The sequence below is a fragment of the Halictus rubicundus genome, chromosome 5 (assembly GCF_050948215.1).
Source record: "Halictus rubicundus isolate RS-2024b chromosome 5, iyHalRubi1_principal, whole genome shotgun sequence".
Lineage (NCBI taxonomy): Eukaryota > Metazoa > Arthropoda > Insecta > Hymenoptera > Halictidae > Halictus > Halictus rubicundus.
This window is the reverse complement of record NC_135153.1, coordinates 9,255,498-9,281,301: the sequence shown is the minus strand read 5'-3', so window position 1 is coordinate 9,281,301 and position 25,804 is coordinate 9,255,498. Positions and strand designations below refer to the sequence as shown.

At 35.2% G+C, this 25,804-nt stretch overlaps 7 protein-coding genes across 11 annotated transcripts; 5 read left to right on the top strand and 2 right to left on the bottom strand.

The window, feature by feature from the left end:
• Nucleotides 1-6,741: 6,741 nt before the first annotated feature.
• On the bottom strand, nt 6,742-10,155 carry LOC143354263 (sorting nexin-4). Its single transcript, XM_076788216.1, has 10 exons — nt 9,863-10,155; nt 8,769-8,875; nt 8,474-8,690; nt 8,274-8,379; nt 8,078-8,187; nt 7,866-8,003; nt 7,477-7,687; nt 7,250-7,382; nt 6,971-7,085; nt 6,742-6,906 (listed from the first exon to the last, which is right to left on the bottom strand). The coding sequence occupies exons 1-10, from the start codon at nt 9,938-9,940 to the stop codon at nt 6,856-6,858; spliced, it is 1,266 nt and encodes a 421-aa protein (XP_076644331.1). The 5' UTR covers nt 9,941-10,155; the 3' UTR covers nt 6,742-6,855.
• A 1,104-nt stretch (nt 10,156-11,259) lies between these two features.
• Nucleotides 11,260-12,316, top strand: LOC143354267 (mitochondrial inner membrane protease subunit 1-like). The gene is made up of 4 exons (XM_076788220.1): nt 11,260-11,331; nt 11,435-11,610; nt 11,739-11,927; nt 12,034-12,316. The coding sequence occupies exons 2-4, from the start codon at nt 11,509-11,511 to the stop codon at nt 12,199-12,201; spliced, it is 459 nt and encodes a 152-aa protein (XP_076644335.1). The 5' UTR covers nt 11,260-11,331; nt 11,435-11,508; the 3' UTR covers nt 12,202-12,316.
• Nucleotides 12,317-12,460: 144 nt separating this feature from the next.
• Nucleotides 12,461-16,704, top strand: LOC143354262 (calcium-independent phospholipase A2-gamma). Of its 3 annotated transcripts, none has more exons than XM_076788213.1 (8): nt 12,461-13,012; nt 13,640-14,045; nt 14,125-14,494; nt 14,565-14,777; nt 14,883-15,091; nt 15,207-15,405; nt 15,482-15,688; nt 15,788-16,704. In XM_076788213.1, the coding sequence occupies exons 1-8, from the start codon at nt 12,960-12,962 to the stop codon at nt 16,039-16,041; spliced, it is 1,911 nt and encodes a 636-aa protein (XP_076644328.1). In that variant the 5' UTR covers nt 12,461-12,959; the 3' UTR covers nt 16,042-16,704. The 3 variants fall into 3 exon arrangements, with proteins under 3 accessions (XP_076644328.1, XP_076644330.1, XP_076644329.1); XM_076788215.1 differs by lacking the exon at nt 12,461-13,012 and adding an exon at nt 13,247-13,429; XM_076788214.1 differs by lacking the exon at nt 12,461-13,012 and adding an exon at nt 13,247-13,435.
• Nucleotides 16,705-16,956: 252 nt separating this feature from the next.
• Nucleotides 16,957-17,868, top strand: Rpl29 (ribosomal protein L29). 2 transcript variants are annotated; one of them, XM_076788218.1, is made up of 4 exons: nt 16,957-17,104; nt 17,340-17,394; nt 17,474-17,538; nt 17,709-17,868. In XM_076788218.1, exons 2-4 carry the CDS (start codon nt 17,358-17,360, stop codon nt 17,820-17,822), a joined length of 216 nt encoding a protein of 71 aa, XP_076644333.1. In that variant the 5' UTR covers nt 16,957-17,104; nt 17,340-17,357; the 3' UTR covers nt 17,823-17,868. The 2 variants fall into 2 exon arrangements, with proteins under 2 accessions (XP_076644333.1, XP_076644334.1); XM_076788219.1 differs by lacking the exon at nt 16,957-17,104 and adding an exon at nt 17,125-17,209.
• Nucleotides 17,869-18,006: 138 nt separating this feature from the next.
• Nucleotides 18,007-19,354, top strand: Pmvk (Phosphomevalonate kinase). The gene is made up of 4 exons (XM_076788217.1): nt 18,007-18,393; nt 18,479-18,681; nt 18,772-18,921; nt 19,051-19,354. Exons 1-4 carry the CDS (start codon nt 18,260-18,262, stop codon nt 19,170-19,172), a joined length of 609 nt encoding a protein of 202 aa, XP_076644332.1. The 5' UTR covers nt 18,007-18,259; the 3' UTR covers nt 19,173-19,354.
• Nucleotides 19,355-19,486: 132 nt separating this feature from the next.
• Dcp2 (decapping mRNA 2) lies at nt 19,487-22,367 on the top strand. The gene is made up of 5 exons (XM_076788209.1): nt 19,487-19,840; nt 19,923-20,570; nt 20,697-20,886; nt 20,961-21,285; nt 21,387-22,367. Exons 1-5 carry the CDS (start codon nt 19,794-19,796, stop codon nt 21,641-21,643), a joined length of 1,467 nt encoding a protein of 488 aa, XP_076644324.1. The 5' UTR covers nt 19,487-19,793; the 3' UTR covers nt 21,644-22,367.
• Nucleotides 22,355-24,066, bottom strand: Ho (heme oxygenase). 2 transcript variants are annotated; one of them, XM_076788212.1, is made up of 3 exons: nt 23,700-24,066; nt 23,111-23,309; nt 22,355-22,804 (listed from the first exon to the last, which is right to left on the bottom strand). In XM_076788212.1, exons 1-3 carry the CDS (start codon nt 23,800-23,802, stop codon nt 22,372-22,374), a joined length of 735 nt encoding a protein of 244 aa, XP_076644327.1. In that variant the 5' UTR covers nt 23,803-24,066; the 3' UTR covers nt 22,355-22,371. The 2 variants fall into 2 exon arrangements, with proteins under 2 accessions (XP_076644327.1, XP_076644326.1); XM_076788211.1 differs by lacking the exon at nt 23,700-24,066 and having other exon boundaries at nt 23,111-23,570.
• Nucleotides 24,067-25,804: the final 1,738 nt, after the last annotated feature.

Here is a 25,804-nt window from a genome sequence, read left to right as displayed (position 1 = left end):
ACGCTTCTGCCCACGGTTGCCAGATTAAGACTTGTCTCCCCACTCTACCCTTCCCCTTCCACCGCGCTATTCCCCCCACGCTTCCGCCCCGGCCAGGTCACGTGACGTGTTCCGTCTCTGTCGTGACTGTGTCACAATGTCACGTGACTAACCCGGTACTGGCAGAGAGAGGGTAACTTGTTCCCCTCATCTGGCGACTATGGGCACACGTGCTCGCCGCTGTAGATTAAGTTACAAAGGGAACTGCTACGAAGGAGGTGGAAGTCAAATTTAGGTTGGCCGATTAGAACCTTTTTAGTCCGGTTCCATTCCACTTTTGGGCGCATTGTCGATCCGCAGAGGCACGCGATGGTACTTCTACTAAATTGCATATGGCACGCGTTAAAATACTCGCGGCTCGATGAAAATTGGCGGACTGGCACGGAAAAGCGTGGAGAAGCAAAGTCGTGAAATTTCATCCGACACAAAGAAACTAACAGAGTTTCGTTTTGATCACACCTCGCACTTACGTATGCAACCCGTAATAAGATTCCCCGCTGCAGAATCCCGTAGCCACGGTTAACTATCTGTTCACGGCGGGCTGAAACATGCCCAGTGAGCAATCCAATTGTGCATAGTTGCACCGGGTCACACTGCGCTATACATCTTCGTTTCGATAGCGTTCCAACAGGTCTCGCTTAATCGATATTAAATCGCTGGCTTATTTTTCCAACACCAGGCGCCTCTCTACCTAACTTGCCAAGCAAATCGATCTCCTTTCTTGCAATAATTTTCAAGTTCGATATTCCATACGAGAACTCTCCAAAAGATTTGCAATCGCCTTTGAAGTGTTAAAAACGTTACCTACCAGTCTTGATCCGGAGCAATACACCTTCGAACTATGTGCAAGGAAGTATGCATGGATTGCACGTACGAACCATGTATTTTTTTCTGATAAAATGTGCGGGAATAAAAGCGGTGCGCAATATGAAAGCGCAATGAAAATCTGAAAACGAAGTTTAAAAGTTGTTAGTTGACTAGTTAATTCGCGGCCGAGGAAATTAGCCATGGCCGCGCGGACATTGTGAAAATCGTGGAAATCCACGCGCATTGTACATCGTTGATGCACACCAGATAATAAAGTTCAGTGCGTGTTCGCGTACAACCACATTCTGGAACGATGCCGATAACGTTGGGATATTGCGCGCTTTTTGTTAGTCAGCCGCGCCGCGTCGCTCGCCCGCGCTGGTAATCAGTTTAATTGTAATTGGAAATCGGCCAAATGAACTGTAATCCGAGATCGAAGGCCCCCCGTCATAATTTAAACGAGACCGCTTTGGTCAAATAATATGACGTCGCTGACAGCGCGAAACAACCGAAGAAAAAAATTTCCCTGGGGACACGTTACGCTGTTATTGATTTGATCTTGAGATGACCTTGGAGAGGTCTATAAAGGGCAACTTTGAATTTTCAAGCTGGAACCCATATTGTTAGCTCTATGTTATTGTCGCTGTCATCGAGACATTTCCAAGATAATATTTTCTATATTGTTTATTTAAAAAAATTTATCTTCGTTTTCAAACCTCATTCGGATAGCGAAACACGGGCCAGAAAAATGTTAATGGGAGGTGGTCATTAGTTCGGGTGCAAATGGTAAGTATCGCGGACGGAGGACATGGACTAATGAGTGGGGGGTAGCGAGGACTATAAAGCATGGAAGACAATAGCTGCTTCGGTAGTAGAATAACGCGAGACCACGGCACGACTGATAGCGATTCAATTAATGTCGTTATCTAGGACGATCCTGTACGCGCAGCTTTTGATCGCGAACCATCATCCACTCCTCCCAGGTCAACCTTTGCCCCGGACACTCTGTTGTTCATTGAAGCAGGTTTGTTGGATATTCGATCCGATAGATTGCCGTTATTGTTCAATATCCCAGACAACCGGCAACGATAAAGGCCGTATTCGCTGATCAATGGCCAGCACCTTGTCGTTTTCGACATTCAATTATTACTGCATTTATGTAACAAAGGAAACTATTCGAGTTCGCGTACGAAAAAATATGCTGCTCGTGTTCTCGGAGCTAGTGTATTCATGGGGGATCCTGGTGTGAACTACTAAAATTAATGCGAATACTATCGGAATAAAAAAATTAATTTCTTTTTCATCTTCTATGCCAGGATCTCCCCTTAGCACAGGACCTCGATGAAAACATTAAAAATATTTAAAAGGGTGATTGTTGGTGGAAACCACAGCTATGAGAATTATACATTTTAAAATTTCCATTTTTAAAAAACGTTAATTTTCTAAACTAGGAACGCTATTATATTTCAACAACATAAATGCTTTCATTTATGCTGTTCATTTATGCTAAAGATCCGCAGTGTAGATACGACGTATTACAAAATCAGATTTCAATGATCGAATTACATGCGACATAAAGGGCAAATGTAGGTATAGTTATCTCCGTTAAAGCGTGCATAATCTTCCAGTGGAAAGGTGGCTACGCGATATCGAATAGTGACATTTCACGGGAAAAGCGATTGCGGGCCACTAAGAGGATTGTGGATCACCGTCTACTCTTGGCAACAATAACCGCAACTCGTCATGCACTCGGTTCGCCTTCGCTGCTATAAATGTGCTGCTAATAGGGAGTCTCCATGAAGTATGTACATGTCAAAACCGCTTGGACTATCATGTACGCTTACGTTCGTACCGTCCTGCGTGTTCATTATGGCGGCTAGACCACAGAAAAAGTATCGTATAATTGGGTACATAAGTAACAGTTCAGATTTTTCCAAACAGATTTGTTTGTTTGATGGTACCCATAAAACGATCAATTAATTTAATTGTTTCAATTGTCAGTAACTGCCATTGGATACGAAAGATTAACGAATGTTTCGCCAGCAGATGGTCGATGCTACAGAGACTAAGTATTCGATGTCCTTGCAACGTCCTCAATCTATGGTTAAGACCGTCGCGCTCGCAGTAGTGGAGACCTCTCATAGCATGATAGAAGTCTCTGCTGTGGTTATCAAAGCCTTTGTGGCGTTCCGCTTAGACGCCAAAGATCTTTGAAAAGCTTCGATTCCGCTAGTAAGGTTGCATGAAGTTTCCCGTTCAATAGCATGTGTAATATAGGTTGTACGAATTGATACCGTACAGTCAAGTCAAGCTTCAAATAAAAAGCGTACACGGTAATACAATAACCATACGAAACCAAAAGTGTCTTTAACAAAATGCCTTTTTTATTTCTTCATGTACAGTGATTTTCTCTATACATGTCGCCAAGACCTGAACGATAAATGTCGCAGAATTATCCCCACTACCGCGGCGTATACGGGGAGTGTAAACATAATACCGCTCGGGTATGTCTCCTGGACGATACACGACACTGGCAAGACCCATGTTGTTGACATATACAGAGAATTCATTGTAATTCCTAGCAATTCCAATTTTTTAAAGTATTTTCATCTTTGAAAAGTTAATTAAGACATTAAAGTTAAATTCCGGTCATTCAGAAGGTATTTAGACCAGCGCGCACTTGAAACTCGCTTTTATCAACATAAAACCGACCGTGGAGTTAAATTGCGACTATCTGATTCATTAGGCAATAGACATCCTACCCCAACGGAAATTCTGTAAAGCCAAAACCGGTACATCAAAGAGTTAATCAAAGTCAGGCTATTCCCCTTCCAGAGGGGATCAATCGGTTTCCGTATTTAACGGAGGACGCATTTCTACCTTCTCTTCCCACTGCCTGTGAAATAAACGGTTTCCTGCATACCGTCCTAATAAGCAAGGTCGTTTAAGTAAGTACCTGCCTAGTAGAATAAGTAAAATTTGAACACGAACGTTTATAGAAGTAAATATCAAAAACATCCCATCTTAAAAATCAAAGATTCCTACAGTGTGTTAACTATATTGTGTTTACACCGGGTCAGGAATAGATAAATAAAATTGAAATCAGTTTAAACGGTAACAGACCGATGGTCGACCTTTAAAATTTTAATTGGACGGCGAAAACGCACTACAAAGATGCTTCTTCTAAGACGGACAATGGTTCGAGTGTCACAATACGATTTGAATACGACTCTACTTGCGAATGATCTAATTACGACTAATTGCCGTTACGGACTACCATATCGGCACGCACAGGTAGGCCGCATCCCCCCTCTCATACTCTTGGGAGCCCGGGTTGTCCAAAATCTCGCTTGGCGACCGATTTCGCTCGTTACCGAATACAATTGTTGCGTGTCAAACAATATTAGCAATACGCTCCGCTAATATCAGCCAATTTCGTACGAAGCTTTAAGGGGCATGATAACATGGGGTCGGCATTAGGCATAATAGACAAGAGAGTCTAGCACCTACTCTTCAAGTAGAGGATCTCACAGCAATAGATCGAGAAACACCATCTCTGTGTGATAAAGCTAGCGTTACTAAACATCGGACTATACTCGAAGCGACCAGCTCGTGGAGTGTATACTCGCCAGTTGAACTACCGTTGAAGTAACGTTGAACTAACTATCCTGGCGTTTCGACGTCCAGGCAGGTGGATGATGTTAGCGTTTGAGGAAGGGTTTTATAGACTAAAACCTGGTCGCTAGCTGTCTTCAAAATTATTTGTTTGCTCCAAATCATATTAAACGACCACAGTAGAAATGAAGTATACGGAATACTCGATTCTGACTAAACAAACCTAAACTCATTCAACATCGAGCCGAGCACGACACGAAAATGGCAATGGGAGGGCAATGGGGCTCTAGAGCCCCACGAGTGTGTGATAGAAAAATACATTGAGTCTGACAAGTATCCCCAGTAGAAATTAAGTATAGGGAATACTCGGTTCTCGCTAACAAGACTAAATCATAAATTATCGGTAATGTCGAACGCGATGCGAAAATGGTAATTGGTCTCCAAAGTCCTACGAGAGAAAAATACATAGGGCGATTGTTCTACTCCTATATTCTGTTTGTGTTATGATTTATCTATATTTAAAAATACATGATCGGTACATTTAAAAACGTTTGCTAATTCTTTATTTTACTTAATTATTTTGGGTTGCATTTATCTTTCTATTGGTCATTAGCAACCACCTAATAGCTACAGAATTATTTTCAACTACGAATTTTCTAAGGTCCACGTTCTATACTTTGGTAAGATCAACAGTTTCTAAGATATACATATAATTAAACACATTGTCGTCCTTCACTGCCAGGAGAACTATGTAAGAAGTTCAAATTATAATTGCAGATATAAAAATACATGTCTAATATTTTCTCAAAGTCTATATCATATTAAAAGTGCATTAAAATTAACATATGTCTGGCCAACTTCTATTACGAGTGTAAAGTGTATTTAACAAATTAGAAACTGTTAAGAGAGCAATGGCATTCGAAAATTAAATACACAGGATGACTAATAGTATGCAAAAAATATTGTATAAATAAATTCAGAACACAATTTCTCAATAAAAGTACAGTGGGGTATATATAACATCCGATGAAAGTGACACAACATAAAATACGCGATTTTTTAATTATTATTCTGAGAATGTTGCACAGGCGTTCCTCGACCAATTATGAAATTCTTATTCATTATTTATCTTCATAATTTGGTAGGTAGAGAATAATTATGTTAGTTTTATTTGTTAGTACAAACTGTCTTCATGTCTTAATAATGTTTTCACTTCTCCTGGGAAGCATATGTTTTCAAGTTGTGTCACTTTCGTCGTAACTGTGCAATGTGTCTGCGAATCAGTCCGCTTACAATATAAGCTTTTTTATGACCTCAAGATATCCGCATAAATGGTATATGGTAAAATGATAAACCGCAGTCTGATAACGTTAGTCAATACATCTATGCACCGTTGTACGCATAAACTCATATCTACGTAGCATGTAATATAATACTGAATATCTTAACACTGCCATCTGACTGTCTAATAAAGTTTGCGAAAACATCAACAACACGAAAATCGCAACAGAATGCAAAATTAACGTATTTAAAAAGATTACGATCTAAAAAGTAAATAAATAACTTCAGAAGAATAATTTAAATTATTATTATTATACAGGAGATATCGTGAGACTGTAACATTTGTATACTAAACATCCATCGACTTTAGTTAATTGCAGTACACTGTAAGATCTGTAAATATAAATAAATCGGACATCAGGAGAGAATAGGTCACATACATTTTTGAGCTGCACTACTGAATTGTACTGAAATAGGTGTATACGTAGAAAAACATAGTTATACACATAGAAAATACCATTTAGACTCTTGAATTTTTTATCATTTAACGACGTCACTAAGACCTCTAGTGTTACGAAAAATAAATGCGACAATTGTATCAATAAATAAGATACAATTTGGATATTTGATTGGCGATGATGAAATAGAAGAGTTGATTGAGCAGATAGTGGAGACGATGTATAAAAAGTTACAGCAACATTACTTTGAACTTTCATTGATGAGATTCAAGAAACTTCAGTGAATGGTTTATATTACATATAAACCACATCTTTTCTTTTTTGTATGACGACCTTTAAGTACCGCTTGAACATCCACGTAACTGATTAACCATATCTTATAATATACAATATATATATATAACAAGGACGTACTAAATACATATAAATATTAAATAATATTTCACATATCTATATATCCAACATGAATTATGTGTATATATATATGTATATAAGTAATATCGTTTAACGTAACGTTAAATAATAAAGACAATCTTGTACATTCATGTAATAATAAGCGTATAGTATGAGTGAGCTTACAAGTATAGGAATGTATATCGCGCGAGAGGTGTGAGAACAGTTATTGTTCTTTGTCAGCTAAGATAAGAAACGACTTTTATGGCATACTTTCCAGGCAACTTTTGATGTGTTGCCAAGCTTGTAGTCCCTACAATAATCACAGTCATATTTATCCATTCAGATGAGTGTGCACCACTATATCTACCACTTACCTTTCTAGCAAGCTTGAACTGTAAGATGCAATACGCAGCCAAAATTTCTTTTAAGTCTATTACTTTTTGATGTTGAAATCTGTCTATATCCATCATTGCTTTAATAGAAAAAGACCTAAAAAATATTACATATCGAGCTGAAAATTCTCGGGAATTCTGATATATATTTTAGAGAATCCTGACATTTTCGAGAACCCGTCCCGATCCCGAATAAAATTCTCGACCCGCCATTTTCGGGTTTTCGCACACCTCTAATTATATATGATTGTTTAAACTCACTTTAAATCTTCATCTACCCTTTTGACCGCCTCTTCGTTCTGTGCAATCCTTTGCTGCAATTGCAATATTTTCAATTCGCGAACTTCCTCTGTATCTACTGAACCAAACAACCGTGACATTAATCCTGATTTTCCTGTAACAGCAAACATTATTGTGTTAACAATATTTAAAAAAATCATTCTGCAATCTTAATTAAAATTGTGATAATGTTGGGTATAGTATAAAACCTTGCATGACTTTTTCTTTTTGTTCCAATGCAGTTGTCCAAGCATCATGGGCTTCATCTTTTGTTAACTGTAAAGCTTCTCTTCGCCTGACAACTGCTTGTAACGCAGAAGCACCAAACAGCCATTCTTTTAATTGATCTGCTATTAATTCTTCTTCTTCAAGAGTTGTGTCTATTGTTGCAGCTAATGAATCCAAATAATGGCCCGATTTCTAAGAAAACAGGCTGTAATGCAGTGTGCTTTGCAATACATATACTTAGGACATACCACACTTATGCTTTATTATTTACAAAACAAAAACAATCGAACCTTACAGAAATATATCACGTTTTAATTCTTTATATAGAATGATATATGAAATATTTTAAACTGTTTAAAACTTAAAGTACCTGCAATCCATCACCCATTTCCCTTTCTATGGCACTCCATTCACTGAACACACGACCATAATTTGCATGTAGTTTGTACAAACTATATTGTTTCTCTACTAAACGGGCACGAACCCGAAGAAGATTGCACAAATTATTCTAGAAAAATAATAAATAAATATTACAAATGTTTAAAACTTGTTGCCGAGTAATTAGCTAAATGTTTAGTATACCTGTAGTTCAATTCCGTAATTTTTTATTGTTTCAAATCGTTTATCTGGTTTCCTTAATCTCACTGCTACACTCAAAGCTTTTAATTTTGATTCTGCTAATTGTAAATATCCTGTTAACGAATATAAAATTATTGTGTGCTTCATAAGTGTGCATGGTGACTCGTGGAAAAGATTTATCTAATAAATTATAATTCACCAGTCTCTTTAACGCTTTCTCTCCAGCCATCCTTCTGTTGTAGGAACCCCATGAAATGCTCATCACGAGATAATATAGGATGTGATGCTACCCTCAGAAGGAAATTCTTAAGAGAAATTTATAATAAATTTTTCAATAGATGTATAATGCTAAAGAAATGCATCAGTGAACAAACAGAAAAGTGAGTAACATAGATATACCTCAAGACCTGCTCTGCGACGATCAACAAAATCTGGATCAAACGTATCAGTGGTAACTTTCTGCCAGGAATAGAGAACTTTTTTTTCTGGTAGTGGAGGCAGCACAACGTATGGATATGAAATCTCTAAATAAGCTCTGAGCAATTCAAATTCTGTATATCGACGCCATAGAGAACTTATTTTGCTAAGTGCTCCTTTAAAATCTGGATCAGTAACTCTACAAGAACATACCAAAATTCTCTGTGTATTTACCAACATATATCGTATAGTAAATTAATTTTAGCATACTACTCACTTAGTCTCAATGAGGTAGACTATATAAAATTCTCTTAAATTCAATGCCCCATTTGCTCGTTTTTCAGCCTCAACAATAGAAATCTCCATATGGTCGAGTAGTGAATCCTGATGTATAATGCAAAAATTAAATTATCGTATGCATAATTAAATATATTATTAATTATGAAACAATTAACCTTAATTTATATAAGTATCATATATGTATGTATAACTATAATATACATATTTTATAAAACATTGAAAATTTATAAAATTACGATTCAAGTAAAATAATAGACGAACTAGTGACCTATGGAACATTTAATTAAATAAAATAAAATTTAAGTCATCTTAAAACAAAAGTAGGAATAAAAATGTACAAAAGGTTAAAGTTTATTAACGCAATTTTGATCGGACTATGTTGGCACGTGATATATAGAATGTCAAACAATTATGAAATGCATGATAACAATCGCGTGTGTACTCGCTACTATAAGTACCGTCAACACTTGTACAGTGGTGCTCAAACAAATAGTTTATCCGAGGCAATTTCCTGACTTTTATGACCTACTTCCACATATCAATATACATTGTTAACTTACATATATCTTAATAAAAGTAACTTTCCTTAAATACTATAAGCAATGTATTTCCACTCGAAAGACTTAATATTAAAATAACGTTCATCGATCCTTCCACAACAAATACACTGTTGGTAAACAAGTAAAAATTAAAGTAAGTAAATAAGTCAACACTGGCGTAGATGTATGTAAAATAAAAATACAGCTATAGTTTGTTGAAAACAAATGTGTACATGAATGTTATCTTAGGAGATATGAGCTTTCAATGATCTGTAAGTGTATCAACAATAACAGAACATGAGAAACACTGAGCGTCATTTCGATTCTCTTGCAACACACATATGATTTCGGCGTTAATTGAACATGCCACTTTTCTAAATAACATTGAAATTCAACCGCCTGCAGAAACCGAGTGATAAATGAAGGATTCAAACAAGTGTTCAAAAGGTATTGTTTAGAATATAGAATCCAACGATGTATATCGATTTGGCGGACGAATTAAAACGGAAAGACGATCGAAGCGTTACTTTACCTCTTTCTGCAATTCCGTAGTGGTCATATTTGCATTCGCCTCTCTCTGATAATTCCCGTTTTGAAATACCTCTTCCATGGTTTCAAACCGATCTAACAATCTACGAAATGGTCAGAGAACTTCAAAATCTTTCACATCACGCACACTTTCTCCATTACTGTCACAGCCGCTCGATTCGACTGACAGCGGGGACTGTGTTGCACAGGGCTAAATCCCCTTTGATCTACAAGATAACAACATTCTCTTGTCTCCATCTCTTCTGTCACTACCTTCCATCGATATGATCACTGCAATTTTCATAATATTATATATTTCATACATAAAATTTATAAAACATTTAATAGTTTTCTCTGGATAAATAATTTTCATTCACGAAGACGCGAATACTTTCTAGGGATTTTCAGATGTTAAGTTGGATTCTAAACTAGGGACAGAGAGGAACAGAGAGTGCTTACGCCTGGGGTTTCGGTGTCCCCGGTATAGTGCTGTTCCCTAATCTAATTTTTAGCCTGGATCAGATCCTACATCATCTTTACCCCAGGCACAGACGAGGTAAAGGAGTAGACCAATCATCCAATGTATTTTTTTGGACTTACGTCCGCGGGGCTCTAGAGCCAGAGTCGTATCTTCATCATTTATCATAGGTATATGGTCTAAAGTTCTCGTGGATCTAGTTGCAAGATTTATCGTTCGTCAGAGTAGAGGGCGTAAGAAATCTAGTTGTTGTTAACGATGTCGGTATTTCAGATCGTGAGACACGAAACCCCATATGGTGATTGGGCTACTCCTATATCTCTCTGATAATATCATTGGAGAAAATTCCGTTGAAGATTCAGACACCGTCAAAGTATTTTGTTAATTAGTAAATGGCAAACATTTCCGCTAGTTTCCATATATGCATTTTCCACACACATGGAAATGATTTACATATATAGATCGAACGTTTTGCTGTTGATGGTGTAACTGTATATTTTTTAATTATTGACTTAAAAGTTAATAGTACCGTGATTTAATTACATAGTATGTACACAACGCCAAATAGTTTACTACACGTGTAATCGAGTTGAATGTATTATCGTGTAAAGAAAAAGATATCAATAGTATGAAAATTTGCCAAATTTTCTAGGTTATCCAAGTACGAGTGCTTAACCTATTGCACTGTAGAGCAAATGTTTAAGATAACGTAAGACTTTGCTTCTTGCTTTCAAATAACTTTATGTACATATTTCGTTGTTTTGTTTACGTTTATTTTTATACTTGAATTCTCGAGTTTAGTTCAGTGTTGAGTCGAGCAATTTGAACATCTTACTGGTACCATTGTCAACATTAATGTACTATAACAAGATACTAATAATAATGATGTTCTATGTAGCATATGTAGTACGATGTTTTTTCAGAAGCAAGCAAACCGAATACTTACTCGATGAATATTGCTCAACAGCCTAAATACAAAATTGTTTATCACTTAGGTAATGTATATGTTTTGATAATTCGTGTCAACAATAAATAGAATTGATATGCTTTTACGTGTATAAATAGTATGTCTTACATGTTTAAAATTTCATATTTCAGAGGAAAGAATTTGCAATAACAGCAATCGCAAAGATACATTGCCTAAACTATAATAATGTTGGTCTTGCTTCTGGATGACTATGCTTATTAAATTATTTTGTAAAACTTTAAGCAAAACTGTCCTATATACTTGCGTAATACACTGTGTATACGAATATATAGGAGATATCGTTGTGGTAAGAAAATTAGAATAGCACACGTTCAAACATATATTGATACTACAATTTCTTTTTGCTCTATTGGTACAATAACTGTTCTGATTTTACATTAGAAACAAGATGTTATCTATATTTTCATTATATAGTGTGCAGGACCATCAATGGAACCAACATTATATACAAATGACGTATTATTGACAGAGCGAATATCTGTGCGAACAGAAAACATTAAGAAAGGTGACATTGTTGTCTCTAAATGTCCTTCCGACCCTAAACAACATATATGTAAAAGAGTTGTAGGGTTACCTGGAAACAAACTGGAGAATGGAGTCATAGTATGTAATATTAGGACAGATTATTGTAAACTGTAGAAATTGAAATTTGAAAGCAAAAAACTTAGGAATATGACTTGTTATATTATGTAACAGTGTTACTTATTAGGTACCGAAGGGCCATGTGTGGTTGGAAGGTGATAATAGCAACAACTCGAATGATTCTCGTGAATACGGAGTTGTCCCACAAGGTCTATTACGAGGACGTGCATTCTGTAAAATATTGCCATTGAGAGATATTACTTTTTTTGCGCGAGAGGACGCAAAACCTGATTAATCGATTATATTGAAAACCAGATTTAGTACAGAGGACAATCAATAGGATGAATTTTGTTTTCATTCTTTGTTAGTGTATGCTGTTTTGCCCGAGTATATTTTGTTTCTATATACAACGTGTTTGAAGGTTAGATAAATTATTTCCCTAATGTTTACAACTATATTATTACGAACCTAGGATTATTTTTTTGTCACAATATCATGCTACAGGTACTATGTATTTTAAAAACGTATCACGCGCGTCTCTCAAAGAACACCTTGTTTTCAATGTAAATTCGTAAGAATCTTGATAAAAACAATGTGTGTTTATATATACATATATATACGATAAAATGTGTTAACAACAACAAATTTCATCCCTTCCCAAAACGCGAAAGTGCAAGAATATCCGTCTAGGTACAGTTGCCAACGATTCTCGTTGGTCAAACAATATCGTGTGATTTTATTTACAAATCAAGCCCTCCCAAATGCGTCACGTTCGAACCTCTTTTATATATAAGTACATTATTCACCTCTGCGAATTTAGTTTAGAAGCGATACACCGACAGATAGTTTATTCCTACATTTTATACGTGTTCAATTTAATCTTTCTACATAAAAGACAGAGTAAATCGAAGCATCGAGAAAAGTGAATAAATCAATAAGTTCTTTTAATGATTAGGGGGTTTTAATGGTGATACCGAACAAATCATTTATCAGTGAAAACGTTCATTGCGCATCGGTTTCGTATAGGTATTACTATTTATATATCTGAGAGGAATGACAAGAAATATAAACTTGCGAAATTATCGAAAATATATTTCTTTATTGAGGTAAGTTATGTGAATGTTTGTAGCAACGACCCAGTTGATGAACAATCGATTTTGTCACATTTATCAGAATAAATCGGTGCAAACGTATAATTTAATTTTACACTCTTTGTCCTATTCCATCTGACCAGTCCAGCTTGTATATCTATCTATCTATCTCTTTTCCTCATCGTACTTGCATATAGTTTCGTATACAGATGTGTGTTACGCGCATGTGCTTTTTATATATGTACGTATTGAATACGTACTGAATACGTACATATTCGTACACTACGTAGAATGTTAGGCTAATGTCCAAAATTAATAGTATGTATAGTTATCGCAATAAAGATTTACTTGATTTCACGGAAACTTGTAAGGATCTCGTGCATTCTATTCAACAGCTGATTTTGACAGTTCCGCCGAGATCAATGTTCTTCGGTGTGTGTAAGTGAAATGTATTCGGTCGATGCGAAGTGAAATATATTATTAGTTGACTTTAAAACTTTATAAGCAGCATAATTATCATTCGTTTTCTTCCTTAGTGATTTTGTACCTAACGTGTCAACCTCTGATAATTCAACATTAACTTATTTATGTCTCTGCAATGAAAATATATTAACATGGAATAAAAGTGTTTTTGTGTTACAGGCAATTGACGCATAGCACAGCAGATAAAAACAACAGTGGAAGTACTTACAAATACAAGTTCTTTGATTATATAAATATTTTATGGAAAACCAAGATGTCTATGCAAAATTATTCAAAACTTTTGGCACAATTAAAAGATTACATACATAAAGCTGGTTACGATAAGAATCTTCAGATTAATTTTTCTAAAGATTGGATAGATACTCTCCACAAAGCGACCTACACGCAAATTAATACTTTGAAAAAGCAATTGTCCATTCTAATAGCAAAGAATACGAATCACAATAAAGTAAAAGGCGTAGAGGAATATAAGGATAATGAAACCGAGAGTCGAGAAGTTTTAATAAGGGACCAAGAAGAAGGTGTGGTAATGAATGATCCTGCGAAATGTCGTAAAGCATTTCAGGTAAATAAGACGCGAGGAGGAGGAAATCTTGTAATTTGTAACTTGTAACTCAAGCTTGTTTATTCCATTCTACTTGCAGCACGTCGATGACGATACCATAAACGAACGAAAGATGGAAATCAAGGAACAGTCATATACCCTTTCACAAATGTTGAACACTTTGATATTTAAGTTAACCAGCCAAACCAGAACAGGTGCTCTTGTAGTACCACCAAAGTGGAAAGTAAATGTTCATAAAAATATATCAAAGCCCAGCATTGTGTCTAGAACACGTCATGTTTTAAACAGTATCGTAACTGCTGAATCGAACGCTTCAAGGTGGAGGAGAATAGAAGATTTTTTAACTCATATCGATCAATACCCTGAAGCTAGACATTATGCGATCAAAGAAGGAGCAATTGGAGTATTACTCAAAACTCGTCATAGAACAAAAGATGAACAAATAAAAGGTAGATAATACTTGGAGAGTATCGTTTCCTTGATTGCACGATTCTGACCTGTTCTGTACCCATTTTACAGCATCGATTCGAGAAGCGCTAGCGGTATTAGGCTACGTTGATCCATTGCCTGGTCGTGGAATTAGAGTTCTTTCCATCGATGGTGGTGGTATGCGTGGTGTCTTAGTTATAGAAATGTTGAAAAAGCTTGAAGAGTTGACAGGGAAGAAAACGTACGAAATGTTTGATTACATATGTGGTGTGAGTACAGGAGCAATTCTTGCAGCTATTTTAGGTATGCAAACAATATTTTTCTTCTGTAGAGACAGTAGACTACCTCTATCGATCTCTACATGATCTAGGAATGATTAATTTAGAGCTAATAAACTAAATAATTTAGGTGGACGTAAAAGAAAATCGTTGAGTGATATCTCAGAATTGTACAGAGAATTGAGTATTAAAATATTCACTCAAAGCACGATAAAAGGTACAAGTAATTTAGTATGGAGCCACGCGTACTATGATACATCTCTTTGGGAGAAATTATTGCAGGAGCACTTGGGAGATAAGATTCTAATTAAAACTGTTCGCGATCCGAATACACCGAAGGTATCTACCATGTTTTGTTTCTGTGAAAAAAGAGGAACAACACAAAATAGTATTTATAGAATTTCGGATAGCAAAGTAAACAAATTTGTGTTTTGAGTTTCAAGTTGTTATTCAGTTTTCAGCCATATCTGCGATTGTGAATCATGAGCGCGTGATGGCTTATGTATTTCGAAATTACACTTTGCCGTACAGACTAGAAAGTCAATACATAGGATCTCATAAACATAAGTTATGGGAAGCTGTAAGAGCATCCGCGGCAGCGCCTAGTTACTTTGAGGAATTTAAATACGGCGAATTTCTTCACCAAGATGGAGGTAAATGCCAGGTTCAATGTACTTCTTAAACAAAAAGAATATTATCAATATGTAATTGGTTTTCTGAAACGCACAGGTATACTGGTAAACAATCCATGTGCGATTGCGTTACATGAAGCCAAACAATTGTGGCCGAATAATCCGATTCAATGCGTAATCTCGTTCGGAACTGGAAGAACACCGAATCGAATACGCGAGAGCAACAATGATTCAATGGAAATTGCAATTTCGAGTTGGAAAGAGAAATTTTATAAAATTTTAGACAGTGCGACCGACACAGAAGGTATGGAGTATTACATTATACAATGCTAAAAGTTTCTGCCTTGATGAAAATTCTGCATGAAAATTTTCTTCTATTAATAATGGTATTTTTGTCATATAGCTGTACATACGATGCTAAACGATCTTCTTCCCGAACACGTTTATTATCGTTTTAATCCATATTTAACGGAAATGTTGTCGATGGATGAGATACGCCCAGAAAAGATACACCAGTTGGAGCAAGATGCGAAAATGTATATACGTAGGAATGAAGAAAAATTTCAAAAGGCGGCTGAAGTTCTTTTAGAGAAAAGGCAAATGCAACAGAAATTTATGGATTGGATTCTGTTGCAAAAACAAATTTCAAAATTATGAACTCTCACATATGTATGTATATGTATGTTGCAGAGTAACGCTCCTATTCCATAACTTCGTACGATCAGATATCAAAAGTGATAAAATCATTAAGTACAAATCATAATTTAGAGTACAGAACTTTCATTTTAAGAGTATGTAATTTTAAGCAGAGTTCGTATCTTGTGTATATTTGTCGAGTAATACCCAACGTGAATAGAATTTATTAAGTATACGGTTCGCGTAGTTGTATCTATTAATAATAAGTCAATTAATATTTCTTTCCATCTGTGATTTCGACTGATTCTGTGCAAACAGATTTATGTTAATATTTATCTAACACACACACACACACACACACACACACACACAATATTTGTCTGTACATGCAAGGCTATGTCACATACATCAGTATTAATGCATGTATGGTAAAAATATATACAATAGTTTTATCACATAACGAAAAAACAAGAACGTCAAGTATTAAACGAGAGTATGGCACCACAGTCTATATAAATTTCGTGACCTGTATACGAAATATTTGAGACCAAATCAATGTATAGAAAAACTTTATAAAAAATTATAATGATAATTTATATTTTACCGATAAATGTACCACTATGTTGAAAATTTATTTCATGTTTTAAATGTACACGAATATTTAAATAAAAACTTGACAACATACTTATTTGAGTAAAATTTAATTACTCATTTGATAAAAAACAATTAAACTTTACATTCTGTTGTATTGGAGTCAAAGTAAAGGAACGCAAGTTTTGCTGTCGCACGCATTAATTTATTGAACACAATACATTGATAAATTTATTATCCCTGCTTGTTTAACGATTATAAAAATTCCTTTTGCCAATGATGCTGCCCAGTACTCCCTTGGCTATCTTATCACCTAATTCTTTTAGTAAAAACAGGTAAAAATGATCTCGATCCAGGCTAAAAATTATGTAGACTAGGGGGCAGCACTGATTGGACCAACCATTTCGAAAAAAGTGTATTTAGCGCTGCTGTCCGTGTTACTCTGCTTCTCCCTTTTCTTCGCATGTCCGCAACGTGAACGTAGATTCTCGTTGTAAGTACCACACAGAATTTGATCGATTTACATCCATATAATCTGTTCACTACTTACTTAGATACAATTTATAAATTGGTACAAAAACCTTAAGAAATATATTCTGTAAGAGCATTTTATATTCTTTTTCAATAATACAAATATAAAGAATGTAATTCTACTCGAGGAAGCACCTAACCTATCATGTTATTGTTGTAGATATATCTGTGTATTTAAAAATCGTTATTTCTTTTAGATTGCATAATAGAAAAACATGGCGAAATCCAAGAATCATACTAACCACAATCAAAGTGAGTATAACAAAATATGTGTACAATATTGATATTATATTACATATTAAACACAACCGTATACTTTGCTGCTGTATAGATCGCAAAGCACATAGGAATGGTATTAAAAAACCAAAACGTTACAGGCATGAGTCTACGCTTGGTGTAAGTAATTATTTTTTTAAAAAACATAACATTTTACGTAGACACAAAGTGTTACCATAACGCTGAGTGACTTTGTGTTTGCACTGTTTAGTGCAATTTTGATTTCAAACAGTATATTGTAGAATACATTTAGAAATTCTGGTTTTCATGTTGTAAATTAAATTTTCCAGATGGACTTAAAGTTCCTGAGAAATCAACGATTTGCAAAAAAACATAACTTAAAACCAAAAGAGCAACTAAAGAGAGCAGAGCAACGAAAAAAGCTTCGTGAAGCTAAGAAATAAATTTTTGTATCAATGAGTTTATCATAATAAAAATATTGTAAACGCCTTTTCTTTCTTTCTTTCTTTCTTTCTTTTTAATATGTATCCGTAATTGCGTTAGTGCCGTCAGCGAAACGTAATTTGATATATTGTTATTCGAAATATGCAAATAAATGAAACCTGTTAACTTGGATATGTTAAGAAAATTGTACAATTTTCATTTCAAAAACTGAAATGTTAAAGAAGCTACATAAACAGGAAAAGTAAACGGTTGTAGATTTAGTGTTGCAAGAAAGTGGACGGTTATTGTCATGTAAAAATGTAAATCGAATTCCGTTTTATTATAGAGTATGTGCGCATATACATATGTATTTAGAACAGGTAATTTTTTAGTCGAGTGTATTACACAAATAGTTTTATGCCATTTTAATAATTTATTCTAGCGACTCGAATTCAAAATGGCGGCCGAAAATGTTCTACGCGAGCCCTGTTCAATAAATGTTAAAAATCCTTTAAATCCGCGAGTAATTTTATTGTTTAGTGGTAAAAGAAAGTCTGGAAAGGATTTTATTACAAATGTATTGCAGGAGAGGTAAGGCATTCTTACTTGTATTAGTCGTAATAAGCAAAATTTATCTTACGTGATTGATGCATGCATATATATATACTTGTTTCAGGATTGGATCCGATAGCGTTATCCTTAGGTTATCAGGCCCAATCAAATCTCATTGGGCTAAATCCTTGAATCTTGATATCGATGGTCTTTTGGGAGATGGAAAATATAAAGAAAATTACCGTCTTGAAATGGCCAAATGGGGAGAAAATATTAGAAAGCAAGATTACGGCTATTTTTGTCGTGCAGCCATAGATATGTATAACGGTAAAACGCTTCAACTCGCTCTTGTCATTGAAGATTTCTTTTTCGGGAAAATCATAATAACCGCCAATTTATGCTATATATAATGTTTAGTACATGACAAATCAATATGGATAGTAAGCGATGTACGAAGGAAAACAGATATTCAATGGTTCATGGAAAATTTTGAAGGTGTATGTAAAACAGTTCGTATCATTTCGGATGATGCTACCAGAAAAAAGCGTGGCTGGACTTTTACGACAGGTAAACAAATGTTGTAATGTACTGGAATATGCAATATATTTCTTTTGATTTCAAAATTCTAACAATACACATCCATACATATATACATAAATACGCGCGCGCGTGTGTGTGTATGTATATTTCGTGTAGGTATCGACGATTCCGAAACTGAATGCAATTTGGATGACGTAAATACATGGGACTTAGAAGTGACAAATAACGATGACAATTTAGAGTTTGTATTACAGCAGTTATTAGAATTAATAAGCTAGCCGATTAAGCAAGAACTTATGTTGCATATACATATATGAATTGTGTCCACAATGATGTAAAATATACATATATACTTACACAAATATAGAATTTTTTAAATCGCTTCGAAATAAAAAAATTACCTAACGTAACCCAGTAATTATTTATAAGCGCCATTTAAATGTTTATACAACGCCACTTTTCATGGCGGTACAACGCTCAAGCTGGTAGCTTTACCAGTTTGGACGTTTTGCCGCCAGAGAGGAAATGAGAGTTCTCACGCCCGGGATTTTAGTGTCCCCGGAATAGTGCTGCCCCCTAGTCTAATCTACAAGCCGCTCGATTCTGTTCCCTGCTAGAAGCTGCTCGGTTCTGTTCCATGCTAAAAGCTACTCGGTTCTGTGCCATGCTAAAAACGGCGATGTCACGAAAGTGGGAACGCCGAAACCCCGGGCGTGAGCACTCTCCTATCCTCTCTGACAATAGTTTCCGCGATGATTTTATGTTTATTTTATAACCACAAATTTCTATTGTGAACAAGGTCTATATAGGTTAAATTATACGCACATATATAGGTATATATATATATAACGCGAAGCACGTGCATACGAAATTTTAAAACGGTGTTATTAACTTCTGAAATGGTGGATCATTCGTTACCATCGGACATTCTTGACGATCTCAGCAGGTTAGCTTTCGTGATGAGCAAACGTCTATTTGTTGTTCATTGTTTACTTTTATTTCGAAAGTAATGCGTATCTTCGTTACAGTCGATTCATCATCAACGTGCCCGAAGAAGAGCGAAAAGACTTAGTTCGAATATGCTTCCAGATCGAACTGGCTCACTGGTTTTATTTAGATTTTTATTGTACCGATGAAAATCCAAAACTGAGACCATGCAGTATGAGAGAATTTGCTACACACATATTTTTTCATATACCGTTTTTAAAATCCCATGTCGCTAATATAGATAATATTCTCGAGCAATGGCGAGAATATAAGCAAAATGTACCTACTTTTGGGGCTATTGTACTGAATGAAGATTTAACTAAAGTATTGCTCGTACAAAGTTACTGGGCAAAAAACAGTTGGAGTTTCCCGAAAGGCAAGGTCAATGCGGATGAGGATCCTTCTCATTGCGCTGTGCGAGAAGTTTTGGAAGAGACGGGTTTTGATATTTCAAATTTGATAGATGAAAATGAATATATTGAGTCGATGATAAATGAACAATTAGTGAGATTATATATAATATGTGGTGTTCAAAAAGATACAAAATTTCAACCAAAAACGCGAAAGGAAATTAAAAATGTGGAATGGTTCTCTCTAGCAGATTTACCACACAACAAAAAAGACTTAACGCCAAAAGTAAAAATAGGAGTTGGCCCCAATGCATTTTTTATGGTAATTCCTTTTGTAAGGTAAGAAACAGTTGAAACGATTCGGTTCTCTCACACAATGATTTAAACAAAATATAAAGAAATGTGTTGAAAATTATAGTTTTCCAAAATGTTTTTCAATGCTTTTACATTCCTGTTTGTATGTAGGAGAATGAAACGCTGGATACAAGAAAAACATTTACGTGAGAAGAACATAAACACAGTACGGAGACATAGACATAAATCTCTTGGTGATGTTGAAGCTGTTTCAAAGAGTAAACGGCAGCAGCAACAGCAACAGCAGCAACAACAACAACAACAACAACAGCAGCAGCAATTATTTTCTCATCCTGGTCAAGTAATTATGATTAGTCTGTGATTAATTACCATTTTTGAAAATGCCTAGAGCAGACTATAATAAATTTCTTTCAGAGCAATATTTCAAGTATTAAAGATTTTATAAATTTTCGGCAATCCAATACCTCACCGGCTCAAAATCCGGTATGGGTCAGATGTCCACGGCATGTACACGACAATTCGTATGATACTAAAACTACTTTATCGAAAGCGGCAATTAAACGTAATTTATTTGGTGAACAAAACGAAGATGAAACTTCGTCTGCGCTTGCTAAACAATTAACAGACAGCCCACGTAGTCAACCAACTTGTACATTTCTAATGGATCCGGCCATTCAGTCTGTGAAATGCCACGAGTTTACAAAGTATGAAGCGCAAGCCATTACGAAAGATATTACCGGTACGTTATTCGAGAAAATGTTCTTTTGAACGTTTGAGAATGTGGAGAAAAAGTGTTCTCACAGTAAATTCAACATCGATAAAGTGTTCTTTTTTTTTCAGATCAAGTATTTCAATTGCAGGAATCTCGAAATACCGAAATTTTCGGAGGAAATCTAAAAGCATTACTATTTGACAAAGCAGCGAGCAAATTACCTACAGATTTAAAGACTATGCCATCCCCGTTCGTTGCGATGGATTACAGTGCACGGTTTGTTCCAACAGATGATTTCGAAACTCGGAAATATTCCACGCAGCTCGGTTCAAAAATTTGGGAACACTTTAAATTTGATAAACAAGCAATACTGAATTGTTTGTAAATTGATTTTAAAGAAACGATTGTTAAGTTTTTTTAAGGGAAGCAAAGAGCCACGTTCTACAAGTCCTTACTTACAGGTGTAGTAATTTTTATATATATGTATACATACATGTGTATGTATATCTATATTCAAGTATATGTAGTATATTATATTAGAGAGAGAGAGAGAGAGAGAGAGAGAGAAATTTGCGAATAATTGCGTGTAAAAATTTATAATTGAATATAATTTTAAACACTTGTGATCTCATGACAGTTTCTCGTTAAAACTGTATTTTGTTCTTGTACGATCTTCTAATGTACAACAAGAATAGCGGTAAAGCGAATACATTGTTCATTTGTAATGGATATTGGGTAGTTATCTTTTTCGTTTATTTATTAACGACGTGACTACGATCATTTAACCACGAAAGAAAAATGATACACTGATATAACCATCAAACATAACTAGAGACTACTTCAAAAGAGATTTATAGTTTTAAAGGAATAGTTCGTTTTACATCTACTTGATCTGTATGGAAAGAGAAGATTGTGCATATACATTATTGCCAACAAATTATTGCACGGCAATGGTAGACTAGCAAACAATTCGATCGGCTGTTTTTCTTTTTTACATGAAACGTGCGCCGTATGTGATTTGAAACATAGGAACTTACTTTTTTGCGTAAGAAAGTTCTGTTATCAGAAATCTGTGTAAACTTGTCTAGAAAACATACAAGTAATAATTTTTCATTATTTGAAAAAGATTAGATAGATTGAAGTCATTAGCGCACAAATAGTTACAAAGTACAATGTTTTTTTTAAAAGAACAGTGCCTGCACCTCGTATGCTTCTAATAATCTCATTATTTAATGCAAAAACGACTTTACTCTCCTCGATAAGTTTATTTCTTGTGTCTTCATCCAATGTATCTGCAACCTTGTTCATCGTGTCGCGCATAATTTGTTTAAGTTCAAAAATATTACACTCGAAATCTGTGATGTTATTACCACCTGCGTGAATTTTTCTAAATGGTAAAACTTTTTGCATTAGCTGTCGTTTTTTGCGTAGAATAATTCCTCCGCTAAGAAGACCCATATGTAGGTGGTAAATGTATGCTATCAGTAATGTGGGATCGGTATCTTCTATTTCCCTTAAATGCATCAGATATTTGACGACACTGTCCCTAGAGCGTGAAACAACAGTAAACATGAACTTTGAATGCTAGAGTTAATCCATTGGAGATAAAAACATGTATGATTGACCAAACGATCGTCTTTGACGAGATTAGTTATGATAGATTTTATAAATTTGTGTTGTTCAAGTGATAGTAGAAATAAGGAAAACATGCAACTTTGTTGAGCGTAAACGTATTTGTTAAACGTATATCCAGTATGTGTACAATTATAAGTTATATGTATATATAAAAACATACTAGCGTGTAACACGTAAACATTTAGAAATAGAAATAGTATACATAGAAAGACTGTACCTAGGACTGTAGTTTCTCATCCACCCTTTTCCTAAATAAAAATCTAGGTCGCGTTCGAAAGCTTTCACACGAGAAAGTTTGTCGATTGGAAATAATCCTATCTTAGTATTTTTCAGTCTGATCATAGCACCCTCTAAATATAGGAAGATTTCATAAAACACTAAAAGACCATCTGCCCATACGGAATCATTGAGAAATCCTGTTGGAAGTAAAAAGTACTTGACAAAGAGATTAGACAAAAAAAGATGTCGATTAACCTTGAGACTCGGTAAATTATTTGTACTATTGTTATAGTTGTTTTGCAAAAATCTTAATTCTGGTACCATGTCATTCGATACAGTTCTCAAATTATCTTTCACAAAGTAAAACAATATGTAAATATTCAGGAAAATAATTGAACATAAAATTTAAATACATACTATGTATATGTAAATATACGGTTCAAATACTAGACTAAATTACAGTGACATTAATCACAAACGAAGAAATTTTGTACAATGATAGGATATATTATGTACGATATATGTATATATAGATATGTGTATATATATATATATACATGTAGATATGTATATATAATTTATCTTACCAAATGCTAATTTTGCATTTACTAAAGCGTCACTGATTGTGTGAATTTCTCTCGTAGCTTTTCGCATTTTTTTACAAAATGTATCTTCACTTCTGTTCGACATCTTGATACACAATAATATATATGTATTGTACGTATATGTATATTTATATAAATATATATGAATAAGTACTTAACAACTAAAAACGACACTATAGAACTAAGAATGATGCGGTTTTCTTCGAGTTTCTATGCGTTGAAAGTATGATCGTAATCAACGATCATAAATGACACAGTATTATCACCATTCCGCGTTTGACGTTTCGCAACTTTGCTACGCCATGAATGAAACTTGAATAGAACACGAACAAGTGATAAAGTCACTAAATTACGCAATTAACGTGTCATTCGAACAATTATAAAAATTAATTAACAGAGCGAATATGACTAGTAAATTAGATAAATAAATGTCAAATTTACTTTATTTATTTATTCGAGTAAATAGTTTCTCAGCTAATCCTGAGAAGAGGACGCTGCAATCGGCTGTAGTATGTGCAGTCGGTAAGGTAAATACAGACACGAAAACTTACAAGATGTTCAGTCTACGTATTCGTAATTCGTGTATCTCGTCCGTGTCGGTATCTACATAACTGGTAACATAGAAATCGAATAAATACGAAGTCGATAAGAAAGAATTTTACGTTCACCCGATTATCATAGATGGTTCTATGTGTTGTGGTATTTTTTGATAAAGTTTCGAATCATGTGGAAACGAATAAGTAAAAAATATCGACAAAGAAGTAAACGGTGCAAGCTGCGAGCAACATCGCGTCGGTATACATGAAAATTCAGCAAACAATACGTGAAATTAAATGCAAGTTGAATAGGTACCTAGAGTTGTGGTAATCATGGCAATGTTTATTTTATGTTTTCTTTAACGGGTTGTTTCATCGAACTGGTTGAACCGATGTATCCTACTTTTATTGTAATAGACATTCTGCGAGAGACTACCAGTAATTTGTACAGAGTATTTTCCGATTTTTAAGAATCAGGAATGATTCGAGGTACATTTTCGTCCATTCGAGATACACATGCGTGTACGAAGCTACATACAGTTAGAGGGTTAAACGATGTCATTATTTTTCCTAGATATTGATATGTTTTCTGTTCTATATTATGTTTTTCTTGTTTTTCTTTTACCGCCCCTTTGCTTCCGTAAGCCATAACCACAGATTATAGATAATATGTACGTTTGTCGTTGATTCGTTTCGCAAAGAAGCAAGCATTAATGTAATTCCATAGAAAAGAGAATGCTCGGTTTCGAATTTGTGAGGTAACGAGTGGAAATGTGATGCGCAGTTAGGGCGGATCCCCATTGGACTTCCGCAGTGACGAGTGAAAAAGCATATCGAGCGAATAATCCGTGACACGGGTATGTTTGTTGTTCGTAGCAGCGGCATGTATTATACACATAGAATAGTACACGCGCGTTCTATCGTGCCGATAGAAATTTGACTATGTTCCATGTGTCTCACCTTTTAGGTAGTTTTCCGGTTGAACTTGTACTGTTCTCGGAAGTATTACTTTCGCAAAAGACTTACGGTCATACGAATCTCCCCCGGCTTATCACGTAACAGCACTTCAAGTAAAGTGTCTTATGTAAATCGACTAACGGATTCAGGATAGAATGTCATTTTCTACCTAATTGCTTCTTTTTTATTCTGTTTGGTTTACTTTGGTTACCGATCCGCAGTACTCATCTGCTAATAGAGTAGTCAAAGAGAAAGGAAGCAAAACACTGTATATATTGTATAGGCGAATTTTCTACGCACTCGGATGTTGTCTATGCTGTATGCTTGTGCGACTATCTGTACTATTATTGGCGATATCGCACGTTTTTGTTACTGGATTTGCAAGTAGAGAGACAGAAACAAGTGTGCGTCGAAAGATATTGCAAAGACGTACGAGCAACGAACATGGTGCACGGTAGCACGCTCTTCTGCGGCGGTTGGCAACTCTCTGCGGATATGTGGATATCCTATGGTACTAGGATATACAGTTGGTGTATATTGTAAGTGGCTGCGGTATTCGGCTAGTCAGATCGATGAGACGCCGTCGTCGTGGCG